This window comes from Spea bombifrons, chromosome 3, assembly GCF_027358695.1.
Source record: "Spea bombifrons isolate aSpeBom1 chromosome 3, aSpeBom1.2.pri, whole genome shotgun sequence".
Classification (NCBI taxonomy): domain Eukaryota; kingdom Metazoa; phylum Chordata; class Amphibia; order Anura; family Pelobatidae; genus Spea; species Spea bombifrons.
In genome coordinates this window covers 84,288,935-84,312,226 of record NC_071089.1, presented here as the reverse complement: position 1 = coordinate 84,312,226, position 23,292 = coordinate 84,288,935, and the positions used below count along the sequence as shown (strand labels likewise).

The following is a 23,292-nucleotide window of genomic DNA, read 5'->3' as shown; positions in this document are numbered from 1 at the left end:
AAAGACATCTCCAGGGCTTGTTACCAGCAATGAGATATGACAATTTTGTTCTCATATGTTTCTCTCCTGATGTCGTCTTCTTTCTTTTGAACACAGCAAAGAAAGAAATGAGCAGCTCTTTTATGCTCATTTACAATATAGCAATACAAGCACTGGAGATTAGAGGCCAGATCTGTGTACAACTTGCTGAATGAAGATGCTGAGAACCCCCTCGTTCTCGTTTGGAGTATGCATGGAAGTCCCATTCTGCTCTGAAATATTCTATCTCCGGTGAAACATACTGTAAACACACAATAGTTAGAGGCTAATGGATAATGCTATATGAGAGAGACAGAAAGGAAAGGGAGTGAAAGAAGAGAGATGGAGTGGGGGAAAGAACAAGGAGAGAGACGGTCACGTAGGTGTCTATGTTAATTTGTCTCCAGTTCTTGAGCTATGTAGTGGTAATATACTTTTTATTAAGTGAGATTCTGGTAAAATTAGCTCTACTTTGCCCTCTTTATACTTATCTGAGAATTTTGGATGATGTTTCAGCAGACCTATACTCACATGCACTCTAATTGTAAGACCAAGGCTGGACAAAAACACATGTAGAGAATAAGATGGCACAATTTCAGAAGCCATTGCTACTTGGCATCTGGAATTGTCCAGATTTAAAAAGGAAATGGGACACAGCTCATCTTGGGTTTCAATGCAGTAATCCCTCTGTGACCGGACTGATTTCACCCACGAAAATCCATAGCACAGAGCTGCCAGGCTTATCTAACCAATGAATCCATCTTCTCACATACAGATTCAATACATTCCATCATAATGTCAAAAGGAACAAGAAGCTTATTCCAGTAAAAGAATGACGCTGTGCAAAATACACACATCAATGCTAAGTGTACCTCTCCTCTTCCACGGTTACTACACTAGCAAAGCCTTGGTGTACGACAAGTAGATTTGCACCCGTTTACCCATTGTGTGCAGTCAGCAGGTTAGTAATTCAGAACAGCTCAGCATATTTTTTCACTAAATAACCGTTTGCATTAAAAAAAAATAAGGCAGTAGGGTTTTTAACACAGTCAAAAAATAATAAAAATCCTCATCAGTCAAGGTCTTTAAAATTGTATATTTCGGTTATATTAGGCAAAAAATACTGATAGTTCCAACATGTGATTTGCACTCTCTAGTGCGTTACGCAAATAAACTTTAGTAGATCCGTCACTTTATTATTTCCTCTTAAGGTATACACGAAAGCTGATGAGAACCTTAGAGGCTTTCTCAGGTTATATGGCAACAACCTATCAGTGCCTGCATTCATGTCACATGACAACTAGTAACCCCCCCAAAAAATATGAATGAGACAAAACTTTACATGAAAATATAATGTGTACCACAAATTAATCATGCTATATTGAAAAACATTTAGTTAATAGAGATACCATTTCACACAGATTTTTACGGTAGCTGCTCAGTCTCTGGAGTACTTATGATCTTAGCCTTTATAACTGTACTTTTTATCTACAGTGACTTTATAGCTCATAAAAATAATATGTCTGTTTTATAACCACAGTCTACCTACAATGCAGGAAAATGATTTTTCCATGAATCTCTGTGTCTGTAAACAACATATTCTGTTACATAATCTTGATCTGATTTGTCCGTAATTTTAGTGATACTACATGTCTCTCTGGCATTCCTAACGTACAAAATGAGATGGTTAATATAAAACTAATTTTATTGTTCCAATGATATACACTAGCATTTCTCAACATATGGTGATGGCACTCACAGGTGTCTAAGGATATTTATGTACCAGCCTAATCTTGAAGGTTAATAGTACCTAGTAGGAAACAGAAATCATTATGGGTACGTTAGGTAAATAATTGTTATTAAGGGTACCTGTTTAAAAGAATCTGTTATTTCCAACACCAGGTTACGCAAATTTTAAAAAGCACTATTTACATAGATGCTATTCTGGTGACCTACAGGAAAACAAAATCACTTGATTCAAAGCAAAATGCTATTTTTGAGAAATCACTAAAGGAAAAAAACTGGTGCCCCTTTCTAATTCCTTTCAGTAATGGCTTCTTTTTGAGCTGTTTTGGGCTGCAGCTACCAAGATGCTCAGTCAACAATTAAGGAAGCAACAGAAAAGGGTTAACTTTCATTATTCTAGCACCTTGGTCTGAATTACCTCTGCAATCTCAGGCCATTGCTTTAAACAACTTTTTCCTGGACGTACTAATATTTTTAGATCTTGGCCATTTTATCTATATCGATCTATTTGCTATTAACCTCATAACTTCCATCTCCAATGACTTTTAGACAATCCCCAATCTACCATTTAAGTCCTTCCCATTCTATTTGATTTAAAACAGGATTTACTAAAGTGTTTGCAACATCTGTCTTCTAATCTCCATGACACATAGTATACTTGAATTGTAGGGTATTGCATTATATATCTCTGGCTATGCTTTCCCAGTTTTCCTAGGATTATCTACCATCCAGATATAGCACACACTAGTTTCAATGAGCAACAGATATTCTGCATGGACAGCTTGATGGCACACATCAGGATAGTTGACATGGATTTTAGCTTTCTTTCATCTACCATTTCTAAAGCTCCAAGACATCCAAAAGATTAACTCCAAACGTAAAGGAATTACCAATGTAGAATTCAAGAGTCTCTGTATGGACTGTGGACATATAAAATGTACCATAAATATGTTTCAATCTTGCAATGCAGATACAATTGTTGGTGAAAGTTCTAATGTATGGATATGTAATTTCAGAATGTACTTAATAGAGTGGCTCTGTGGCCCTCAGGATAAAAGCTGCACGAATAGTTAATCACGCAGGAAGATTGCTTATTGTTTTAACAATACAAAAAGGTGTGCATCCCCATTTCAGCACACAGTGGAATGCCATTCCCGCAAGGCAAAATTATATGGTACAAAACAAGCCGAAACGGACTGGAGAAAAAAGTAAATCTTATTCACGAGACAGAACAAAATGTAAATTCCCCCCCCCCTTAGAAGCTTACATTTTCCATGGGTCAAAAGGCTGCTCCAGGCCAACAAGGTCAACTTGGACCCCAACGTCCCTCATCCAGTGTATGTAATGAGCAGTGTAATAAAAGCTTCCTCAGGGGTGACTCTTTATCAACCCTGTTTCCTCTCCTTAGCAGAACCCCCAAGGAAGTAAATTTGAACCCAACTAAGAACAGTCTTGGAAATGTCACAGGTTATAGCGAACACCAAATTTGCTAAGCAGTTCGTGGACATGGTTCAGCTTTTCATGATAGTATAAATGCACCCCTGGACAATAAATGTATAGCAATTTCTATAGCATTGCAGTTTTTTTTTTACAGTAGGAATGTCATTTATTTTGCTTTTACGGGTGATGGAGTCAACACAAGCATCAATGAGTAAATACCTCGTTATGCTTTTTTTCATGGGGGGGGATAACTCAAAAATGTTAGCATTATCAAGGCTGTTCTTGGTAGACCTTTAAGAGTCCATTTAAATGTAATAACAACAACAGTTTTATGGCTGCATTGGGAACCTTAAATTATTTTAAGTGCATGTTTAGGATAAGCACAGCATCAAATATGCTAAAACAAGACAGGACTGGTGCGTGAACAGAACATTTTTACAGATGTCGTTATTTATTCCTATTAAATTAGTTAAGAGGATCATACATATATGCATATATTTCCTTAAACGTTATAGAAGGAGTGCTAATGTTTATCTTTGATCTATGTAACTGAAAAAGCGCATAACATTCTACAGCAATGTAAGCTACACACTTAATATCTCTGGTTGGATTTATTTTATAGAGCCCTATTTAAATGTTATATTTTGTGGGGAAGGTCCCAGTATATAAATTACAGTAGGCCTTGACAAAATCCAGGCGTAAAGCCACCACGTTGACTGGGATTTTTTTCTTGGAGCCTAGGGGTTAGACTTGTGCATCCGGATTTGTCCGAATTATAAGTTTAAAGCAGAGAGCTCCTAATTTTTATTTTTCTATTTTGTTGGTTTTTCACTCTCTCGCTTACTCTTACTCATGCTGACTCACACTCTCTGTCACTCCTTCACTCAGTCTCTACCTTCCCAGCAAGAGGTACCATAATAACTGTGGCCTTTGATCCTCTAGCTGTGCACCATTCCACTATCCTACCCAACAACATGGCATGGCAATACTTTTGTAGGTCCGGTAGTGCAAGGATAGTGCGCCTTGGAAAGAGGTTTCTGTAATATAGGTGTAAGCTAACCTAGTGTGTTTGTTTTTCCAACTGTTTTTAGTTTCAGAATAGGTCCTTAAAGCTAGGTGTTAGCGCAAGTGCTTTAATTTACCAAGCTCTGTTCTACACAGTGTATATGTAGTCAAAGAGTTGAGCACGGAGGGACATGTGTCAGGTCCAGTGAGGGGCTTTTCAGTTCCCCTCATAAATTTGCTGCTTTGCCCAGACCTAGCGTCTAGGCCCCCAGGAGGTATATTTGGCCACTGATTTATAAGACACTATCATGGTCTCTAACCAAGTAAAAATTTCCTGTCACGGGTTGTTTCAAGCAGCCAAAAGTGGTGTTAAAAACCAGACTATGGAGGAAGAGGTGAACCTCCTGTGTCCTCTATATCCGCCGACCGTCTCATAGCACCAAGTTAAAGACAACCAATATTAATATTAATATCTCATTTAACAGCATACCCATAAAGTTAGTTATTTAGACACAAAAAATTGGAACCCCCCCCAACAAACATGTATATATTTTGATTAGATGGTGGAGCGCTTACTATTTTTGACGCACACATTTGCTGATGGTCTTCCTTTTCCTCATTAAACGTAATACAATGAAATGTGTTTGGTTTTATTTAAACCACAAACAACAAAAAGCCCTAATAAGCAAAGTAGTGTATATCCAGAAATGATGACTGTGCAGTTACATCCTGAGGAAATGAACGCAGCAAGAAACTCGTGGCTTATATTCCACCACTTAAAAGAGCAGTTTAAAGGCTGCTGTATCCGTGTCCATTGGAAATCAATCCTTTTGCCTAAGAGTTTCTAAGCGTTTACATTTCAGTATGTAAATGGGGTCTTTTCACTAAGTACTGACAGTATTGAACTTCAACTCCCTGATTTCACTATGCATTATGACAGGCAAAGCCCAGTGAGTTTTTCTTGAAACATATTCTGCATAATGCATACCTCACAACAGTCCTAATTTTCGCAGGATAGTCCCAATTTTTGTGTAGGTGCCACGGGATCATGGGCCCACTGGCATTACTACAAGGGTCTCTTTCTTCCTGTCTCCTGTGCCGGCTCAAAATAGTTTAGAAAGGGCCTTCCTGACCTGGGCCGCACAGATCCAAATCTATAACGTCATGTGACCCAGCGGTGAAAGCGAGCTACCTGCACTGTGTGTGAGCAGCCAGAAGGAAAGCTGCAAGGGTGGTGAGAGGTAAGCGGGGGCGAGAGGTGGGATATATATACTTGTGTTTGTGTGAGCATGGATGTGGACTTGCGTGTGTTTGTGTTAGAATGGATGTGGGCTTGTGTAGGTGTATGAGTATCAATGTGTAACTGTGTATGTGTATGAGCATGGATGTGGACTTGTGTATGTGTATGAATGTGTTACTGTGTGTATATGAGCATGGATGTGTAACGGTTTATGTGTATGAGCATGGAGTGTGTGTTAGTGAGTATGAGTAAGTGTGTTTAGATATGTTGTATGTTGGAAGGGGGTTAAGGGGCAAAGAAGGCACAGACGAGTTGTTTGGGGGCAATGATGGCACAGACCAGCTGTTTGGGACCCCGGGGCAATTTTTTGTACCAGAGCCAGGTGGTTTCTAGTTACAGCCCTGCAGGGTCCGACTGTACCACCCACTTCCAGTGTCTCTGTTCGGACAATTTCGATGTTGGATTGTATCATAATTAATAGATTAATGAGGGAGATTCCTTAAAACTTTCCTCACTGTTTTGAAAATGCATTATACAGGGCCAGCCCAGCTTCTCCTGCAGAAGAAGGCCACTATTGTTTGCGTTTGATAATGCAGATTAATATTAGGGCGCTGAAATGCTCAACTCTCCAGCAGACTCCATCTTGAGTGAATAGATGCCAAGGTCAAAGTCTGCATAGTCAATTTGTTTTTGCACACAAAGTGCACTTTATAAATATTTTTACCACCACTGTTGTATCTAAAAAGGGGCTGCCCTAGACCTACAAAATGCATCACAAACAGGGGTGAAATAACTTAATGGAGAGGAGAAATGATGACCCATGGTATACACATAAAGTGAGTTTATAACATTAAAAGTTAGTTTTTTAATATGTAAAACTCAAAAGGCACATATTTAGTGTACTAAATTACAAAATGGAATATTTGTAATAGATCTATTAAATATGGATACAAGCCTCTGCACGGTACATTGGTCAAAACCTTATTAGGCTTATAAACGCATTTTACATCACATTGCACTTTCTATTCCTAAACTCTCTGCACAACATTTTATTAAAAAAGAATCAATTTAGTTAAAGGATAGTGTCACATGTGAGCTTAGCCATAATTAAATCCAGCACAGAAACCAGTTAATCACATTAAACGTTATCGCACAGTAAATGGAGATTTTAATAACTATTAGCAATTAAAAAGAAAGCAAACTAACCATAAGTGGTTTGACCAGGGCTGGGCAAATGTGTGTAGAAGTTAGGAGCCAGACAGACAAACCTGGTAGCCAGCTCAATTTTTTTTAGGCATCAGGAAGAGGGGGCACTATACAGATCAATGTAAAATGGCACAGAATGTTAGCAGATCTAAAGTAGGAGCCATGCTATTTGGCTCCTGGGATTTATCAAGCCTTGGATCGGACAACCTATGGCTCAATAGCTGAGGTTGAAGAACATTTATAAAAGAACACACAATTAAATATTTATATTCCCAGAAGGACTCAAAACATTGGAGAGTTCTCGCCAGTTTTTAAAAAGAAGCTTTGAAGTCATCTTCTGACTTGTTAGAAATATTTTATATTTTATGTTTTTCTACAAACATCTTTTTGGAAATTAATTATACAGCAACAAAGGGTGACCGCATCTAATCCCTATTCTATGCAACTGGGGAGAAGCTATTTTTTTTTGTCTTCTGGGCATAAAAAGTTATTTTAAAAGAAAAAGGTATTAAAATCCCACAGACAGGGGGTATGCAAAATACCAGCAGTTTCCTGTGAAAAACAACATTTGAAAAATGGAAATATTGTCTCCCTTTATCCGTTTACCTGTTAGAGCTACGGGCAATGTTACGGCATCGTACAGATATACGGGAGTCTGAAAATCATTTAACTGTAACAGTGGGTAAGGAGGGTTTTTTTTTCTGGAAATTTACAGAAAATAAATGCATGGGCACGGCACAAATCAAGTCCCCGACGGCAGTTATTAAAGATTATAGTTCTGCATTTTCCATTCACACTCCCCAACCACCTGAATATTCAGTTATGTACTTCATGTCCCTGCACTACCTTGCAAACCAACAAAATTCTGTAAAGGATATTTAAACATTCTCCTCTTTAGAGTACACTTTCTTTAGATACCCCGGCTGTGAGGGTAGATAGCATACTATGACTGGTAGGGAATAAAATATTAGACAGCCAAGAATATTTGGTTCTTGAGTTTCTTGAAAAATCAGCTTCTCTTGCTACGTGGAAATATATTTCCCTTTTGCCATATAGTTTCTACTTAACGTGCCTTAGTTTCTCTGTTTTGTAAGATAAAGAAACCCATAAAATTCAAGTTCTCTTTGTACTTCTAGAGCTCTGTAAATTGCACAAAATATATGTAAAGAATCCTTCCTTTGAGAATATATTATAGTTGAAATGACACTCAATTTTTCTGCAGCAAAGGGTAGTATATAGCCTGCTTTTGTTCTGTAAAGTGTTTCTATACAATTTGGTATATATATCAAAATATAGACTTAAAAGTTTCATAAGAATTTTTAAAAGTTTCCGTGTTTTTATGCGGTTAAACCTTTCCTAAGTAGAACATTACCTTTCTGCTTTGGTTTGTTTAAAACAAAATTTAAAATATATATATATATATATATAAAATATATAAAACTTGAACACCATACATTTCATATTATTATCTTTTTATGTATTAAGCGCCAACAAATTAACATACATAACAAATATGCAATAATACATACAGATACATCAGGAGATGAGTGGCAATCTAGCCTTATGGTAATTTTAAACAACGTTCCTGGCAGGAATGGTGGGCTTTTGAGGGTCCCGCTCAAGAGATTATTGCAATCTTTCCTTAAATGGTCAAAGTACAGTTAATTAAATTCCTTTGGCAATCTGTGGTGGATTTTGCTGGAAAAAGGCTTCTTGATCATTTGTTAGTTCTGAGTTCCTATTGTCAAACGCTTGGCACATTAGATAAATACGATCAGTGCTAGTGGTGAAAAGAAAAAAACAATAAATTATGATATACATCCAAAATTTGGTATCCATTCTTATGTTTTTCTATTCTTACTGACAGTATATTAATTGGTTTTCCACTCAAGAGGAATAGACCAAGCAAAGTACACATAACATTTTGGATTAATTCAGTTTAAACCCTTCAAAAATATGGGAGTATTAAAATTTAGATAAGATTATTTGGGGTCAGAGATGGGCCAGACATCCACCTACCACAAGTTTGTTTCCTGGGAATTTTAAAGGCTACTGTAACCAGGGGGTAAAACTCATTGAGCAAATCACAGCCCCCAAATTATTACACCTTAAACTACCGGTACATTAGTGAGCATACCCTTTTAGTAAAGAATTCCAGCCTGTTCAGAAAATAGACATTGCTTTACATTGTATTAGAAAGACTGTATTCTTGATAATTAATCAAACAAATCCAATATTAATGAGATTAATGTTGCGGCTAACAAATAAATAATAATAATGTTGCAATAATAAAGAAGTGGGTTGTTGTGTTTATTGTTACATTGTACTACATCCTGATCTGGAGCTTAGTGTAACAATAACAATAACCAGACATTTTACCTTTCTACCAGCATGGTGGCCAACAAGATATCACAAGATATCAGCTGTCAGCATGCTACCAGTTTTACTTCATTCCTCTGTGTTTAACTCTTTAATGGAAGTCTTGTGTGCACAGTTAAAAGGAAAGACGAGCTGACGGCAACCCCATTACATTGCAGAAAAGTTTTTTGTTTTTTTTTACTCTACTGTGTAAGCTTGCGAACAGGGACTTTATCTACAGTAATGCATTGGTTTGTCTTTTTTCAATTCTAATCTTGTCATACCCCTTAAATATATGTATTGGAAGAAGTGCTGCGTAAATTGTTGGGGCTATATAAATAAGAGGCAGTAATAAGTTCAGAAAGGAAATGCCACGGCGTGCAACAATATGTGGTTAGTCTCCTGAGTCATTTTTGGGAACCACCTATCCCACCTATCCGGCTTACACTGAAAGAGTTAAAAAGTACAGTACATTTAAAAAAAAAAATCTCTACAACAACAATATTCTTGGACATGGTGGGGGATTTCAAGTGATTCAAAATATGTACTGTATAGTTAGGTCAAGTAAAGGACAGCAAGACAGCAATAAAGTTTTACATCCCAATCTTCTCCAATATAAATCTTACAATCCTCTCTAGAATAAGCGGTAGGTCGGTCAATATGAAAAGACAATAAAGGATAGTCATCTATATCAGAAATAAGAGCAGTGATAAAAATGGGTGCTTTAATTACCAAATGCTTTGTATTAACTATCATCATTCTCAGGGCAGATTGGCCAGTATTGCGGTACTGGTCAAAAATTTAGGGGGGGTGGAATTAAGAAAACAGGCCCACGCAGGACTCTATTACATACCATTGCCTGTGCAGTATGATGGTCCAACTAAACACTTAACAGGTGAAGCATCTAAATTCTTCTACATCCCCACTATGTTTTAAGATATTCAACATGTACATGAACAGATTCCCTCTTAATTTGGCAGAGATTATGGAAAAGATATACATGAATTGTAAGACACAAAGTTTACACTATGCACTAAATTTCCCACTTCCTACCATGAGAAGGTGGCTTATTTACCCTTAATCTTTTTGTGACCAATGACGTAGCAGTTATGTCATGAAAAAATGTCCGTGGATGACCAATGACGTATCTAGTACATAACAGATTAAAAACGGTCCCACATTGCTGAGATCACGATGATCAGTGCTCAATGCTTTTGCTGACCACTCTGTAAGCGGAGCAACCGGTCTACAGCAAATTTCTTGCACTCCCATGAATTTGATATCTTCTACAGCCAATCACATGTACAGAAACAGTTAAATTACAAAGGCAATGTGATCGGACTTTTTCTTACCGTTCTTTCTTTCTCTCTGCTGCTTACAAAGACCAGGTTTAAATTTTTTTTTTTCATTTTTCTTTTCCCCCTTAACCGTAGGGGTTATTTTTTTTTATATGTATTTTTATGTATATTGGGTAGTGTGGTGGGGGTTAGTTAGTGGAGAATTAGATATGGTTAGGCTTAGGTAGTGGTTAAAAAATTAAAAGATTAAAAAAAAATAAACCCCCCCCCAAAAAAAATTAGGAAACTTAAAATAAATAAAAAGTATATATGAATATAGAGTGGTTTTTAAGTCAACGCGATTTAACAAATCTATTGTTGGTACGTCTAAAAAAGTGTACTGTGTAGTATACTGGTACTTAAGGGGTTAAGAATTTTAAATTCTTTGAAGATATATAGATGAAAAATATATGAAATGGGGCAGCCTTTCAACCACCAAAGGTGCAATTAGAACAACAAATAGGCACTGAAATCACCGTCTCTTCATTAGCCAGAAATCAATGTGTGACACATAGATAAAGAATAAAAAAAAACCATTAAACTATGTGTGTTAACAAGACAAGTAACAAGCAAGTAACTAAAAAAGGCTCCAATCTACATGTTTGGCTTAAAAGCACAACATTGTGAATGGACTGATTTGGCTAGGAGTGAATCAGTGCCATTAATACAAGTAAGTACAAATTATACTGCCAGAAAGTTCAATAAATAACAAAGATACATTCTGCATTTGGAACTGCACCGGCTCAAAGTGTAGCACTTGCTTTGTTGAAACACACAATTTGTGTGGCTGTGACCTTTCCAAAGCTATTTTATGTTCTTTAAGATGTTACTAACCTTTCTGTTTATGGTACAACACTTCAGGGATATCACTCTATTTTTCGGTTTTATTTTATTCTTACATCTGCTACCCAGAAAAGAAAATGCTTTACAACCAACGTTGCAGTTTCAAAAATATGACATTTTTAACAACTGATAAAAGGTACCTATAATTCCAAATGCTAATCATTCCATGGATCCAATGCATATAAAGTAATAAATAAGTAGCCGACTGGGTATAAGTAGATCCTAGTTCTTAAAATGTTAATGTATACCTTAACCAGCTACTGAGCACTGTGCTTCTGTTACTCAAAAAGACCAGAAATGCCGTCTAAGATCACATCCCTGTGTGCTAAACATTTCAGAGTTTCCCATATAAAGCTTCTGCTATACTTGTTGTATATTCCCAGTGCTGGGTTTTAGCATCCTCCAAGGTAGGTACGATTTTGAGCATAACCATATCCAGATTATCCATAAGGCAGCACGTGCCACAGATCACAGCAAGTATAAATTGGGATATACTCACTGCCAGTTCTGGCTGTACGAACGATGTGGACGTGCTGGTTTGTAATGGAAGCACTTTCCTACCGCTGATTGGCTGATTCAAGCAGTCAATCAGTGACAAGAATAGTCAGATTATGCTGGAGCAGGGCAGCCTTCCCTGGTTTTAGAAGAGTATTTTAAATTTGCATTCGTCTACAATAGGGGTGTCAGGGATATTAAACTCTCCCTTTAATTTACTATCTTATCTAAAGCCCACATGGTAACTTACTCAGAACTCTGGTTATAATTTAGATACTGAAAAAGTAAAGCACTCTGTAGTTGAATGTCACAATAAAATAAATAAGAGATAAAAATGAAAGGCTGTGAGAATCCTGCTAATAAAAACTTACGACGTAATGAATTTTATGAGGCAGAAAAATAACTGACTGGAAGCCAGTTCTTTTGGTCCTAATGGGGCTACAGGTTTCTTTGGTATTAAAACCTGGTTACCAAAGAGCTGCTAATTATTTAAAAAGTATGTACTGAACAGAATTCAAAGAGAAAGGGAAAAAAACAAACTATTTCTGCTGCTGCCTCCCCTGAGGATGTTTTGCCTTCTGTGCTTCCTTCTGGAGATTTTTACCAGACATATGTACTGCAAATGTTCTTGTCTTAGACTTAGTAAAGGTTCTAGGGAACCAGCATTCATGAAATACTGTGCAATACGAATTCGCAAGCTGCCCACACAGGTTGCTTCCACTACTGGAATAATAGGTATTTCATGTGTATACACTGGTAGATTCTCAATGTTAACATTTTAAAGTCAACTACCGCCCTGTTTTCATGTTAAAGGGACACTCCAGCCATCATATTCAATTTAAGGCATATAACAGCAGAGAGTCCCTCTAAATTACATGGTGTCTCACTTGCAAATGCATGGTGGGATGCTGCAGAATGCCCCTAATATGTATTTGCCCCTTTACCCACCTATTTTATGTGCAGGAGATCTGTTCGGCCAAATAAATGTCCTTGCATGTGACATACTTACTGCCCAGTCGGCTCCAGCTCTGTGAATGCTGAGAGGCGGAATCTATGGAGACCTAGATGTGCATGTGCAGAAAGCACTGCCACTGATTTGAATGGCAGCCCTTTCCTGCCACCAATTGTCTTCTTCAAGCAAACAATCGGTCGTGAGAATCCACGGATCATAGAATGGCTCTTATCTGCCACCAAATTCTCTGTCACATTTTTAAAAATTTTAACAATGCATATGAAAGTATTTACAAAGTCCATTTAAAAGCATATTAGAGCACATTTGGAATGTAAAAATCAAAGTAGATGTTCTTTCGTTAATGGACACCTTTTGCGTTTACCAGAAGAAAGAAACATACCCCTGTATCTTGCATACTGTATGCCCTAGCCAATGGGAACAGAACTCAAAAAAATCAAAAGTTTTACTACAGTATCTGCAAATTGAGGTTTTGGAAGCATGCATGTGATTGGCTGCTATTTCACAGACTTCAACAGGAGTGCAAGACATTTGGATTCTAATACTTCTTGGTTTCAGTAGAGCCTGGCAGATGATGACTTAAATGAGACTCCAATTAGCAAAAAATGCATGCTCCAATATCAATTCAGAAAATGCATTAGAGTCCTGCAAAATGAACCCCAACATGAAGAACATTCGGGGTACTATATTGATCCTTAAAATGCAGAATCTATTTAATGAATTCATTGAGATCTGGCCCTAATGGAATAGACAGTAAATGTACCTGCTTCTAACCCACATCCTACTACCTTTGATCAAACCTTGAGCATACAAAACAGATCTGACATTTCACAACTCAAATATACGTCAAAGCATCCGAACACGGTAAACATACATATTGCCTGAAGAAAACCATTAGAATAATCGGTCAACTGGAAGGTGACAGAGCCAAACACCAAGGAGACCTGGTGAGTTGGCAAAATCCTTACTTTAAGAGCTCGGATTAGAGATTTCTGATGAAAGAAAGGACAAGAACTGGACACTGTCACCATGGAGATCAGTACATCACATCCAAATGCACAGAACTGAATTGTGAGAATGAAAATTTTACAAAAATAAAAAGGATTTTGTTTATAGGAAACAATATGTAGAGAAGGGCAAAAATACTTGTAATTAAGAACCTTAAGAAAAACCTTCAGCAGGCAGAAAATGAGCACTTTGGTATAGAACCATTTCCGTTCTTGGCAAGATTTTTTTGTTGTTGTTGTTAAAATGACACTGAAACGTGGCAGAGCAAAAGAGATTTTCTTTGGGACTATTATCACCACCAAAGCACACATTAATCCAGTCAAACAATAAAGCCTCAGGGATGGGTTGATAAGATGAACACAACAATAAATAAATAGAGGATTATTTATAGTGACTCTGTTTAATATTCAAACCACATAGATTACTTAATTCCCCTAGAAAGCAACCCTTCATGACGCCTTAAAAATATTGTAAAAGGGGGCCTTCTGTGCCATTAGAATATAGACAATCATACTATTTTATATATATCCGTTCAAAAGTATAGGGTCACTTAGCTGTTTTTATGGAAAACAAGGACATTTCCAGTGGAAACATAATTGCGAAAAGGTTTTCAAATCATCGGTTAGCCTTTTAAAACTTAAACTTGAGTTAGTGAAGACAACGTGCCATTGGCATCCAGGAGTGATGGCAGTGATGAAAGGCCTCTGTATGCCTATGAATATATTTCATTAACAATCAGCCTTTCCAGCTACAATAGTTAATTTCCAACATCTTTTTTTTTTATCCTTTTGAAGTTATTATATTTGCAGATCCAGCTCAATTCCTCTATACAGCAGTCAAATATATTATGTATATATATATTATATATATATATATAGGGTAGTAGAAGTATTATTAAACACTCATCTACAGACACCAGACAAGCCAGAAGACTTGTTTTTTCCCTCAGAAATCTCATGGTGCTGCCACAAACACAAGGGATTCTGGGTAGGCACATGCAAATAAGGCTAACAATTATCACCTTTGCCTCTATATCCACTTTATACATGGATCCCTTGAAAGTAATTGCCCCCTGTACAAGACAGCCTTTAGACAAAACTCAGGAAGAGGTGCAACAGCCAGATCACCACTCATGGACAGCTGTTTCGTCCTTAATGGGACTCGTCAGTATGAGGTTGTGATACTGGCTTAATAGTTGAGACTTGGGGTAGCCAAGAAATACCATTACATAAGTTATGGTGGGTAAAGGTGATGGAAACCCTTCCACTTAAATTTAAGGGGTAGCCAAAGTATTATTAAACACTCACCTACAGACACCAGACATGTATAATAAACAAAATAAATCCTTGCTCTTGTGAGTGCTAAACAAACAATTGGTATGGTCTCTAGATTGAGGTAGCTCCCCCACTTCCCAACAACCAATATAACCCAACCAAACACAATCCATCAGTTCTGTTTGTTTTTCTTTTTAAAATCAGCTTTCTTGGCTGGGATAAGAAGGTCTACTGAATTACACCAGGCTGATCCCGTCTTTAGGCCAGGTCAGCTGCAGTTAGCTTAACCTGTAAAGCCTGGCTTGGACTTTTCCCTGCTCTTCTGGATACTCCACCCCAGGACCCATAAAACAATTAGCAAGTCTCACAATCAAGTTTTTTTCAACATGCCTATCTTTCCCTTGGGCGTTAACTTGGTTTGTAAGGGCACATAAAATTAGCCAAAGTAGGCTGTGTATACCGGCCATACATTACTATGCCAGACTTTGTATCACACATCCTAAAAATGTCCTCACTTGTTTCTTAGGGAGTAGTCGTGGCCAGCTTCCACTTTTGATAACTGGAGTTTAACCAACCCTCTCCCAAATCGAATAACCCAAGTACTTTGCCTCCTCCTGGCCAATGATACACTTGGCAGGACTGGCGTTAAACCAACAGAGTGAATTAAGTACTGGGATTCCAAGTCTGTAATATGGATATCCTCTAGGTATGTTGCAGCTAAATGAACATGGGGTTTTAGAATCGTATCTATCATCCTCTGGAACGTGGCAGAAGGCCCATGTAACCCTAGTGGTAACACTGTATATCGAAAAACAGACCATTTGCCCGTTCCGTCAGAGGTATGCCAATATCCCTTCGTCTAGGGTTGACAGGTAATGTGCTTAAACTCATCAACCCTAAAATTTTGAAATGCAAGTCATTAAAAAATCTTATAGTGCCATTCACTATGCGATCATTCAATTACCCCGAGGGTTAACATTTTTCCACCTCCAAGCTTTTAGCCTTCCTTTGAGCTTCAGGAATTCTGTGCGGTTTTAGGTTTCCTTTTTTTTAGGCTCTGTTATTATGTCATGTTGGATGACATTAGTTCCTTGTGGGACCAGAGAAAAAAAATCCCTATTTCTCTCCTGACAAGATCTCTTGTCCCCCTGTTTCTGGTGCACTCCTGTCTCTGGTATTTTCACCTCTGAATTTGTGATGGGAAGTTGTGAGGGCTTTAAACCAATTAGGACTTCCATATCTTTCCAAAGTTTTAACAGATTGATATGATAAAGCTGCTGAGGTTTTCCTCAACCTGGCTGCCGTGCTTTATAATTAACCTCATCCACCTTTTACTGATCTCATAGGGGCCATGCCAAGTTGCTAGGAACTTGTTCTGCACTGTTGGAACCAGCACTAGCATTCTGTCCTCATGTTGGATACTGTGATCCTAGCATTACAATTATAGTGGGTTTTCTACTCTTCCTGAGCTTTCTGCATATGTTGTCTGACTACAGGCATGACAGCTGCCATCTGATCCTGCATCTGTGCTAGATGCACACCATGGTAAGGTGTGGTTTCCTGCTCCCATTTCTCTTTAGCGATATGTAACAATCCACAAGGATGTCATCCATATAATAATTTAAAGAAGGAGAAACCTGTAGAAGCTTGGGAACTTCCCTAATGGACAACATTAGGTATCAGTGTCTACCATTTTACATAGCATACTTTTGATTGTTTCATTAAGCCTCTCCACTAAACCGTCAGTCTGGGAATTGTACCTAATATGCTTCACTTGAAGAATCTTGCACAACTCTTTCATGAGTCTGGACATAAATAAAGGGTTCATTGGTCTGTTAGTATTTCTACTAAAAATTAGCTCTTTCGCTATGTATCTTGTAGTAGATGTATTACATAAGAGTACTACGTCCAGGTAACATGTTGCATTGTCCATAATAACCAGAATATATTGGTGTCCTTAGCAGATTTTATCACTGACCCCAGTCTATAGTGATCCTTTCAAAAAGTACCAAATATGTGCAATGCTTAGTACAAGTTTTTAGAAACCCTAGGGAATTTACTATACTTGACTTTCTCTAACAATATATATATATATATATATATATATATATATATATATATATATATATAGATATATATCTATATATATATATCTATATATATATATATATATATATATAAAAAAAATTTTTTTTAGAGATCTCTTCTGACCATGCTGAATCACATTTAAAACGGATAAAGCGAAGTCTAGAACCCTGTGACGCTGCTGATTATAAGATTCAAAGATATATTAATTTTTTAACTTTTTGCTACTTCTAATTCGATCGTTAATGGAGCTTGCCGCTGCGCCATGGCTCAGAGGAACCCCACCGTGGTGTGGAAAGATCTAGCAAAATTTTATCAAGTTAAATTATATGTGACGGTTCCTAAAATGTCAAGACGGCTTCCATAGCTTAATACAGTAAAGAAACGCACAAATGTTTGTAGAAGACATTTTGAAATGTAAAAAAATGGCACAATTTAAATTGCATATTAATCTCGCAAAGTACAAGAGGGAGGTAGTTTTCGCAAAAGTGATAAAAGTATACGTCACATAAGCTGAAAGGTATAAAGCCTAAATTCAAAACGAAGAGACTAGCGAATGGAAAGGATAACCAACAAATGTTGCATGGACTAATAGAGAAATATTAAAAATATTTGGGATAGGCATGAGATTATAAATGTATACATTTTGGATTTATTTTCCTCTATAAACAAAAAGCTGTGTTTATATTGTTGCTAATATTACAAGACCTAAATTAACCTCTCAACGTCGAGTCACCAAAATCTGCTCAAGGGACCCTCTCTGGAGCATTAATGTCCCAAATATACAACACAGAGGTGGACGCCTGATTTAAAAGTGCTTAGGAGGCGATCAATGAGCCTCCTAAGCTTAAAACGGTGTTGCTGAAATGCCTTGATAGCAAAACCATTAATAAAATATACAAAAATATATTTTTTTAAAATAGGGTAATTAAGCAAAATTACATTTAATCTCACTATAAAACATAATACACCATAAGACTTAATTAATGTGTAATATGCACAAATAATAATACAACATGAGGTTCAATTGTAACTGATTTGGTCAAAAACTCGGAAGAGGTGTTATCAGGGTCAAATTAAAAACTATATAAGAATAGAAAATTAATCTATACACAGTATCAACAGCAAACATGGCAAAAGAGATAAAAACAGAAGTATCTAACATAATGATACCAAAAGCATTGTGAACAGATAAGCATATCAGATCTTTGTTTCAGAACAGAACACATTTTCTTGTTCATGGTAGATGCCCTTTAACTGCACAGAAATATGGATAAAATAATAGAATTGCTTAATAATACCTGAGTGCCTTGTTTTTTTTCATTTGACTTATGAATCTTTGGAGGTTCTCCAGCAATTTCCCATACAAGTGAGCATCTGGCATATATTGTCTCTGTGCAGGAAAAGCGGGGAGAAATGAAATTCCAGTACATCTTAACCGGGCTGTCAACACTCTAATTCAAGTTATGAGACAGTTTAAAAGCATGTTCTTCTTAGGTCACAAACCCTAAACCATGTAATAAATACAATCAAAGGATGTAATAAATACAATAGAACGTACAATTTATGTTGAAATGCAGTAATTATGGCAAAATAATTAGAAGTAGTTAGCATATTGGTACAGATTGAGGGTCTAGGGCAGTACAGTGTGTTTCCACAACGTGTTTGTCAAGGAATCATCACTGCCACCGTACAAATCCTGACAAGTACACTACTGTTCAAATGTTTGGAGGCACTTAAAATGTCCTTGTTTTTGAAAGAAAAGCAGAGTTTGTAAATTAAACCTTGTACGTCCTAAAAAGGCATCCAACAAAGCCCCTTAGGACGTACAGGTACGTCCTGACTTTCTTGCAGCGGCAGGAACATCTCACTGCTGCTACACGAGAGGTCAGGCTGTCTTGACAGACCTGGTCAGCAGAAGCCAACATTGGTGGCTTCCTGCTTACCGATTGTTTGTAATGACTGCTGGTGCAAGCGCCGCTAAGAAGTTACATCTGGAATGCTCGATCACATGACCGAGGACAGGATATCCCCCGTGACCAATCACACACATTGCAATCCTCAATGTGTGGTGATCACAGTGTGGTTAACGGAAGAGAGTGAGAAATGATTTTTCTCCCTCTTCCCACAAGTGGAAAAAGTAATAAAAAAATGTTCTATTTTTATTTATTAAGGGGATAAAAACTAACCAAACAATAATAAAATAAACAATAAAGTAAGCCAAATGATGTAATTACTGGCATAATAAAATGTAAAAAGTTTAAAAAAGTAAATAATCGTTAGAAAACCCATTTGTAATAATGTTACACTGCTAGACCATGAAAACAGCTAAGTTACCCCAAACTTTTGAACGGTGGTGTATAGGGCAATCTTCATGTAAAGGAGTGCCAAGGAAAAAAGAAAATCATTAAAACTGACACAGCCGTGCACAAATTCCAATTAGTTCTCATTAAAATATCGGCTTCCAAGAGTGAAATCAAGAAACATCCCTTAAATGTGCAGAGGTCGCATTAAATAGGAAACTCAATTTTGTGTGTGCTACGAATGAAATCTAGTGAAGGCCGACAAGCTGTCAAAATAGAGGCTCAATCACAACTTTAAGGGCTCTTAACTGCATTACAAGGACAAGAAACCTTATAAGATGTGAGAAGATAAAGAGGAAAATAATGTAATTGGTGCAAGGCTCTGAAATACTATATAAAATTTAACACCGCCTTGGTATAACTTCACTGTCACAGCACCCAAAGCCCACGCCGCTATATACTCATAGTGATTTGCTTCTGGATCAATAACTCAGGAGGCAGCTCTTTATTTTCTTTGGAGGCCTCCCATATATTGAACCATTAACTACATCCCTAAAAGAGTAATCACTCTAGCAAAATTGAAGCCATCAGCAAGGTTGCTATTTAATCAGAGCTAAACACCATACACCAGGACTGTAGTCTGAGAGCAGAGCGGTGACACTGCTCTGTAAATAGCAGAGATATTGTTACGTACACCGGGGCTGGCATACTCCACACATCATGTGTCGATTGGCGGCAGGATGTTAAGGATATACCTGTTTAGCAGGTGAATCTCACTTAGACACACAACAGTCCAACCACTATTTACTTTATTGAGGTCCAGTCCCTAAAGAACCAAGTAAGCCTCCAACACACATTATCTCCCAAAACTTCAGATACCAGAAGTATGCAACAGCATGTAAGAACCATTCACCCCTGTTTTTGCTGGTGTACAAGACCTTAGTCAGTCTTTTGGTCTCATCTACGTGTAAGGTTAGTTATTTGTCTATCCCATGCTTATTTAAATTCCCTCACTGAATTCCCCTCTACCACCTTAGATTACATATAAACCTCTGAATCTCTAGTTTTAGATGATGGCCTCTTGTTCAAGCATTTTCCTTCCTTCTTTAGAGTATAGATATGGTGTACCTGCTGCAGTAAAGACAACAGAAACTTAGTTTTTCCCCTCACTTTGGCTTTGTGTTTGTGAATTTCCATTTACAAAGGCAACCCTTCTAGCCATGTTTATTTCTACTCAGCTTAATTTTCCCTGTGCCCAGCCATCGGGAACCTGTTTGGTACTTTGCCTTCTGTGTTCCCGTGTAACTAGGCGTGGTAAATATTTTTAAGCGATACAACCCATTTAAATCCACAAACCAATTTTGTAAAAGACCTTGCGCACACATCTCCCAATCCAGTGTTTAATGTCATAAACGCTCATATCCCCTCCGGTCTGGGTGCCTAAATTAATGTCACTGAAATGTCAACTGCTAATTGGGAACAAACAAAATCTCTGCAACAAATGTGATTGAATATACAATGCATGGGGGAGGCTGGCTTGTGATTGCAGGAGCAAAAACTTTAATCTTTTCTCCACCTGCCGCTGTGGAATTATGCAAAATAATATCGGAAAGTAATCACACTTAAGGCTTTATTGTAGAAGAGAAAAGGCAGATTAGGCAATTTCCTCCTATTTACTCAAAATGACAGCAATAGAAAATTAACAGAAGAAAAACTGCCCAATCTGCTTTCCTTCTAATAGACAAAACGGCCGCCATGCAAAAGCAAAGCTATATTAACCATGGGGGTAAGAGTTATTGTGGAAATATTTCCAGCTTCGGATGCACACGCCAATGGAACAGAACAAGTGTGTGTTCCCTGTTGTGAGATGACATACTAAAGGGCAATTACACATAATTTTGTAAAATGAAAATGTCTAATTGAGATTTGGATATAGTCCCACAAATGTGTATAGTTTATTAATAATAGCAGCAATACTTATGCAAAGGATTGCCACATAAAGCCTGTATAGACAAAATTGATGGCTAGAAATTGCCCCCACATACCCTAATGCAATATTTATATTGTTCAAAAAAATAATTTTAGTATGGAATATTATGCGTATTATGTAGGGTGACCACATCAGCCATGTTTTTCAGGATACATATATTTATATATATTGCTGATCAGCCCAGATGAAATGCTGCCCTGCAGTGTGGAGGATGTATTTCTGACTACTTGTTTCCCTTTCGTGAGTCTATGTATCCCACATATTGCAGGGCAGCTTTTTATCTGGTCAGCAGTATGTAAAAATGATGTGTATTCTGGAAACCCTGTCACCCTCGTGTAGTGTAAAATTCTGTTTGAAGACCAGTATGATCATGCAGAATCAGTGCTGACCAAATGGAATCCGACTTGCAAAACGTGGCCTTCACTTATATTTTTATGGCCCCAGTCTGATCGGTTTATGGATCAGTCTTACAGAATGTATTATTTTTCAACAAACACTTGCACAGCCATGTTCTAGGTCAGAAGAACTAAATTTCTCAGAAACAATGCAGGTTCTATTTCTCTCCACATTGCCAGGGGTGGCCCTTAAGAAACCTTTTGAAAGACTGATGCCTTCAGCAAGAGATCCTGACAACATAAACTGATAGAGTTACTTAACGATGGCAAATATGCCCCATGTGATTGCAAACATTGTGAGAAATAGATGCAAAACCTGTCAAGCGTGCCGCATTATGCACTGACTCAGCTCTCTGGATTTCAGATGTGCTCTTCCCGATAACATACTCAAGGTGTCTCCACAGGTGTGATACCCCCATGCCTTTACCAATTAAGTTTCCTCATTCCAGAATACTGTCGTTGTATGCAAATCACAAAGCAAAATTTCCAAAGCAAAGGTCTTATATACAAGACTCGCCAAACAATGGTAGCTTGAAAATCTCTGAACAAATAAGAGCTGTATTGCAGAGGCTTAGGGTGGCTCAATGTTTCCCCCACTGATCAACTATAGATCACTATTAGGGTACATTTTTAAGGACATATGACAAAGCTTTATGTGAATATAGTCTTCTCTTATTTTAGCTGTGCCTTGCCATGAGCTTGGAAAAGCATATTAAAAATTAAATTAACACAGTGTAAGACATACCGTATATATTTAGCAGGCCCTGCTTAGATGAGTTGAAGAACGAGGTAGGTGGCTATTCTACTTTGGAGAGTAACGCTCAAAAGTCCCATTATGGGTGATCAGCCAGAAGGCAGGTCATCAGAGGTCCCAGACTCCCAGTACTATTGGGACTATTGGGACTCTGTGCTGGGCATTCAAATAGTGCAGGTATACCAACGCTCATACCGAGTGTTATTAAACCAGTGCCCAGAAACAGCAACATTCAGGCTCTCTTCAGATCTTTCCGTCACCACAAAAAAAAAAATCACTTCTGGTACAAGGAAATCTCTTATAACAATTGCAAGATTGAGAAAGAAACAGAACTATAGGAGGCACCAAATTATGCTTCAAATGTTACAAAATGCTGTGAAGGTGGGAATTCTGCTTTAACATATTACCTACTGACTCTCCAGCAGTTAGTTAGCATTTACTCTCTAATTAATGTCCATTAGCATTAACAGGCGGCAGATTAAATCAATAATACCTCCACTAACTGGTACTTGGAGATGAAGATAGATTAATGAAACTAATATGTAACCATTCTGTCTTGACAGTGAACCACTTTACTTTATACATATACACACAAACCAGTACTGTGTGTCCACTCACACACCCCAGACCCTTGGGGCTCTAACCATGAAGGAATTCAAATGAAAGTCATTAAGTAAATTAATTTTCTTAAACTACCTATTGCTTCTGCACTTTGCTTTTTGGTGATATTTAGCTGCACCTCTAAATACAAAGAAGCCCTGCTGTAGGTAAGCAAGATTTATGCCAATTTGATGTTCCACTAGTGTTTTTTCCCTGGTGGGCACT

General features: G+C 37.5%; 1 protein-coding gene across 5 annotated transcripts in view; it reads right to left on the bottom strand.

Annotated features, from left to right (window-relative positions):
- The window catches only part of IL1RAP (interleukin 1 receptor accessory protein), a 75,561-nt gene that overhangs the window by 36,414 nt on the left and 15,855 nt on the right, over positions 1 to 23,292 (bottom strand). For 2 of the 5 annotated variants that reach the window (XM_053458524.1, XM_053458528.1), the window contains exon 2: positions 18,327 to 18,418. The exons of 2 other annotated variants lie outside the window; for them this stretch is intronic. In XM_053458524.1, the coding sequence (XP_053314499.1) occupies positions 18,327 to 18,409 (83 nt within the window). In that variant the 5' untranslated portion in view covers positions 18,410 to 18,418. Of the gene's footprint in view, positions 1 to 18,326; positions 18,933 to 23,292 lie in introns of those variants that run through there. One more of the 5 variants, XM_053458525.1, reaches the window with a different exon arrangement.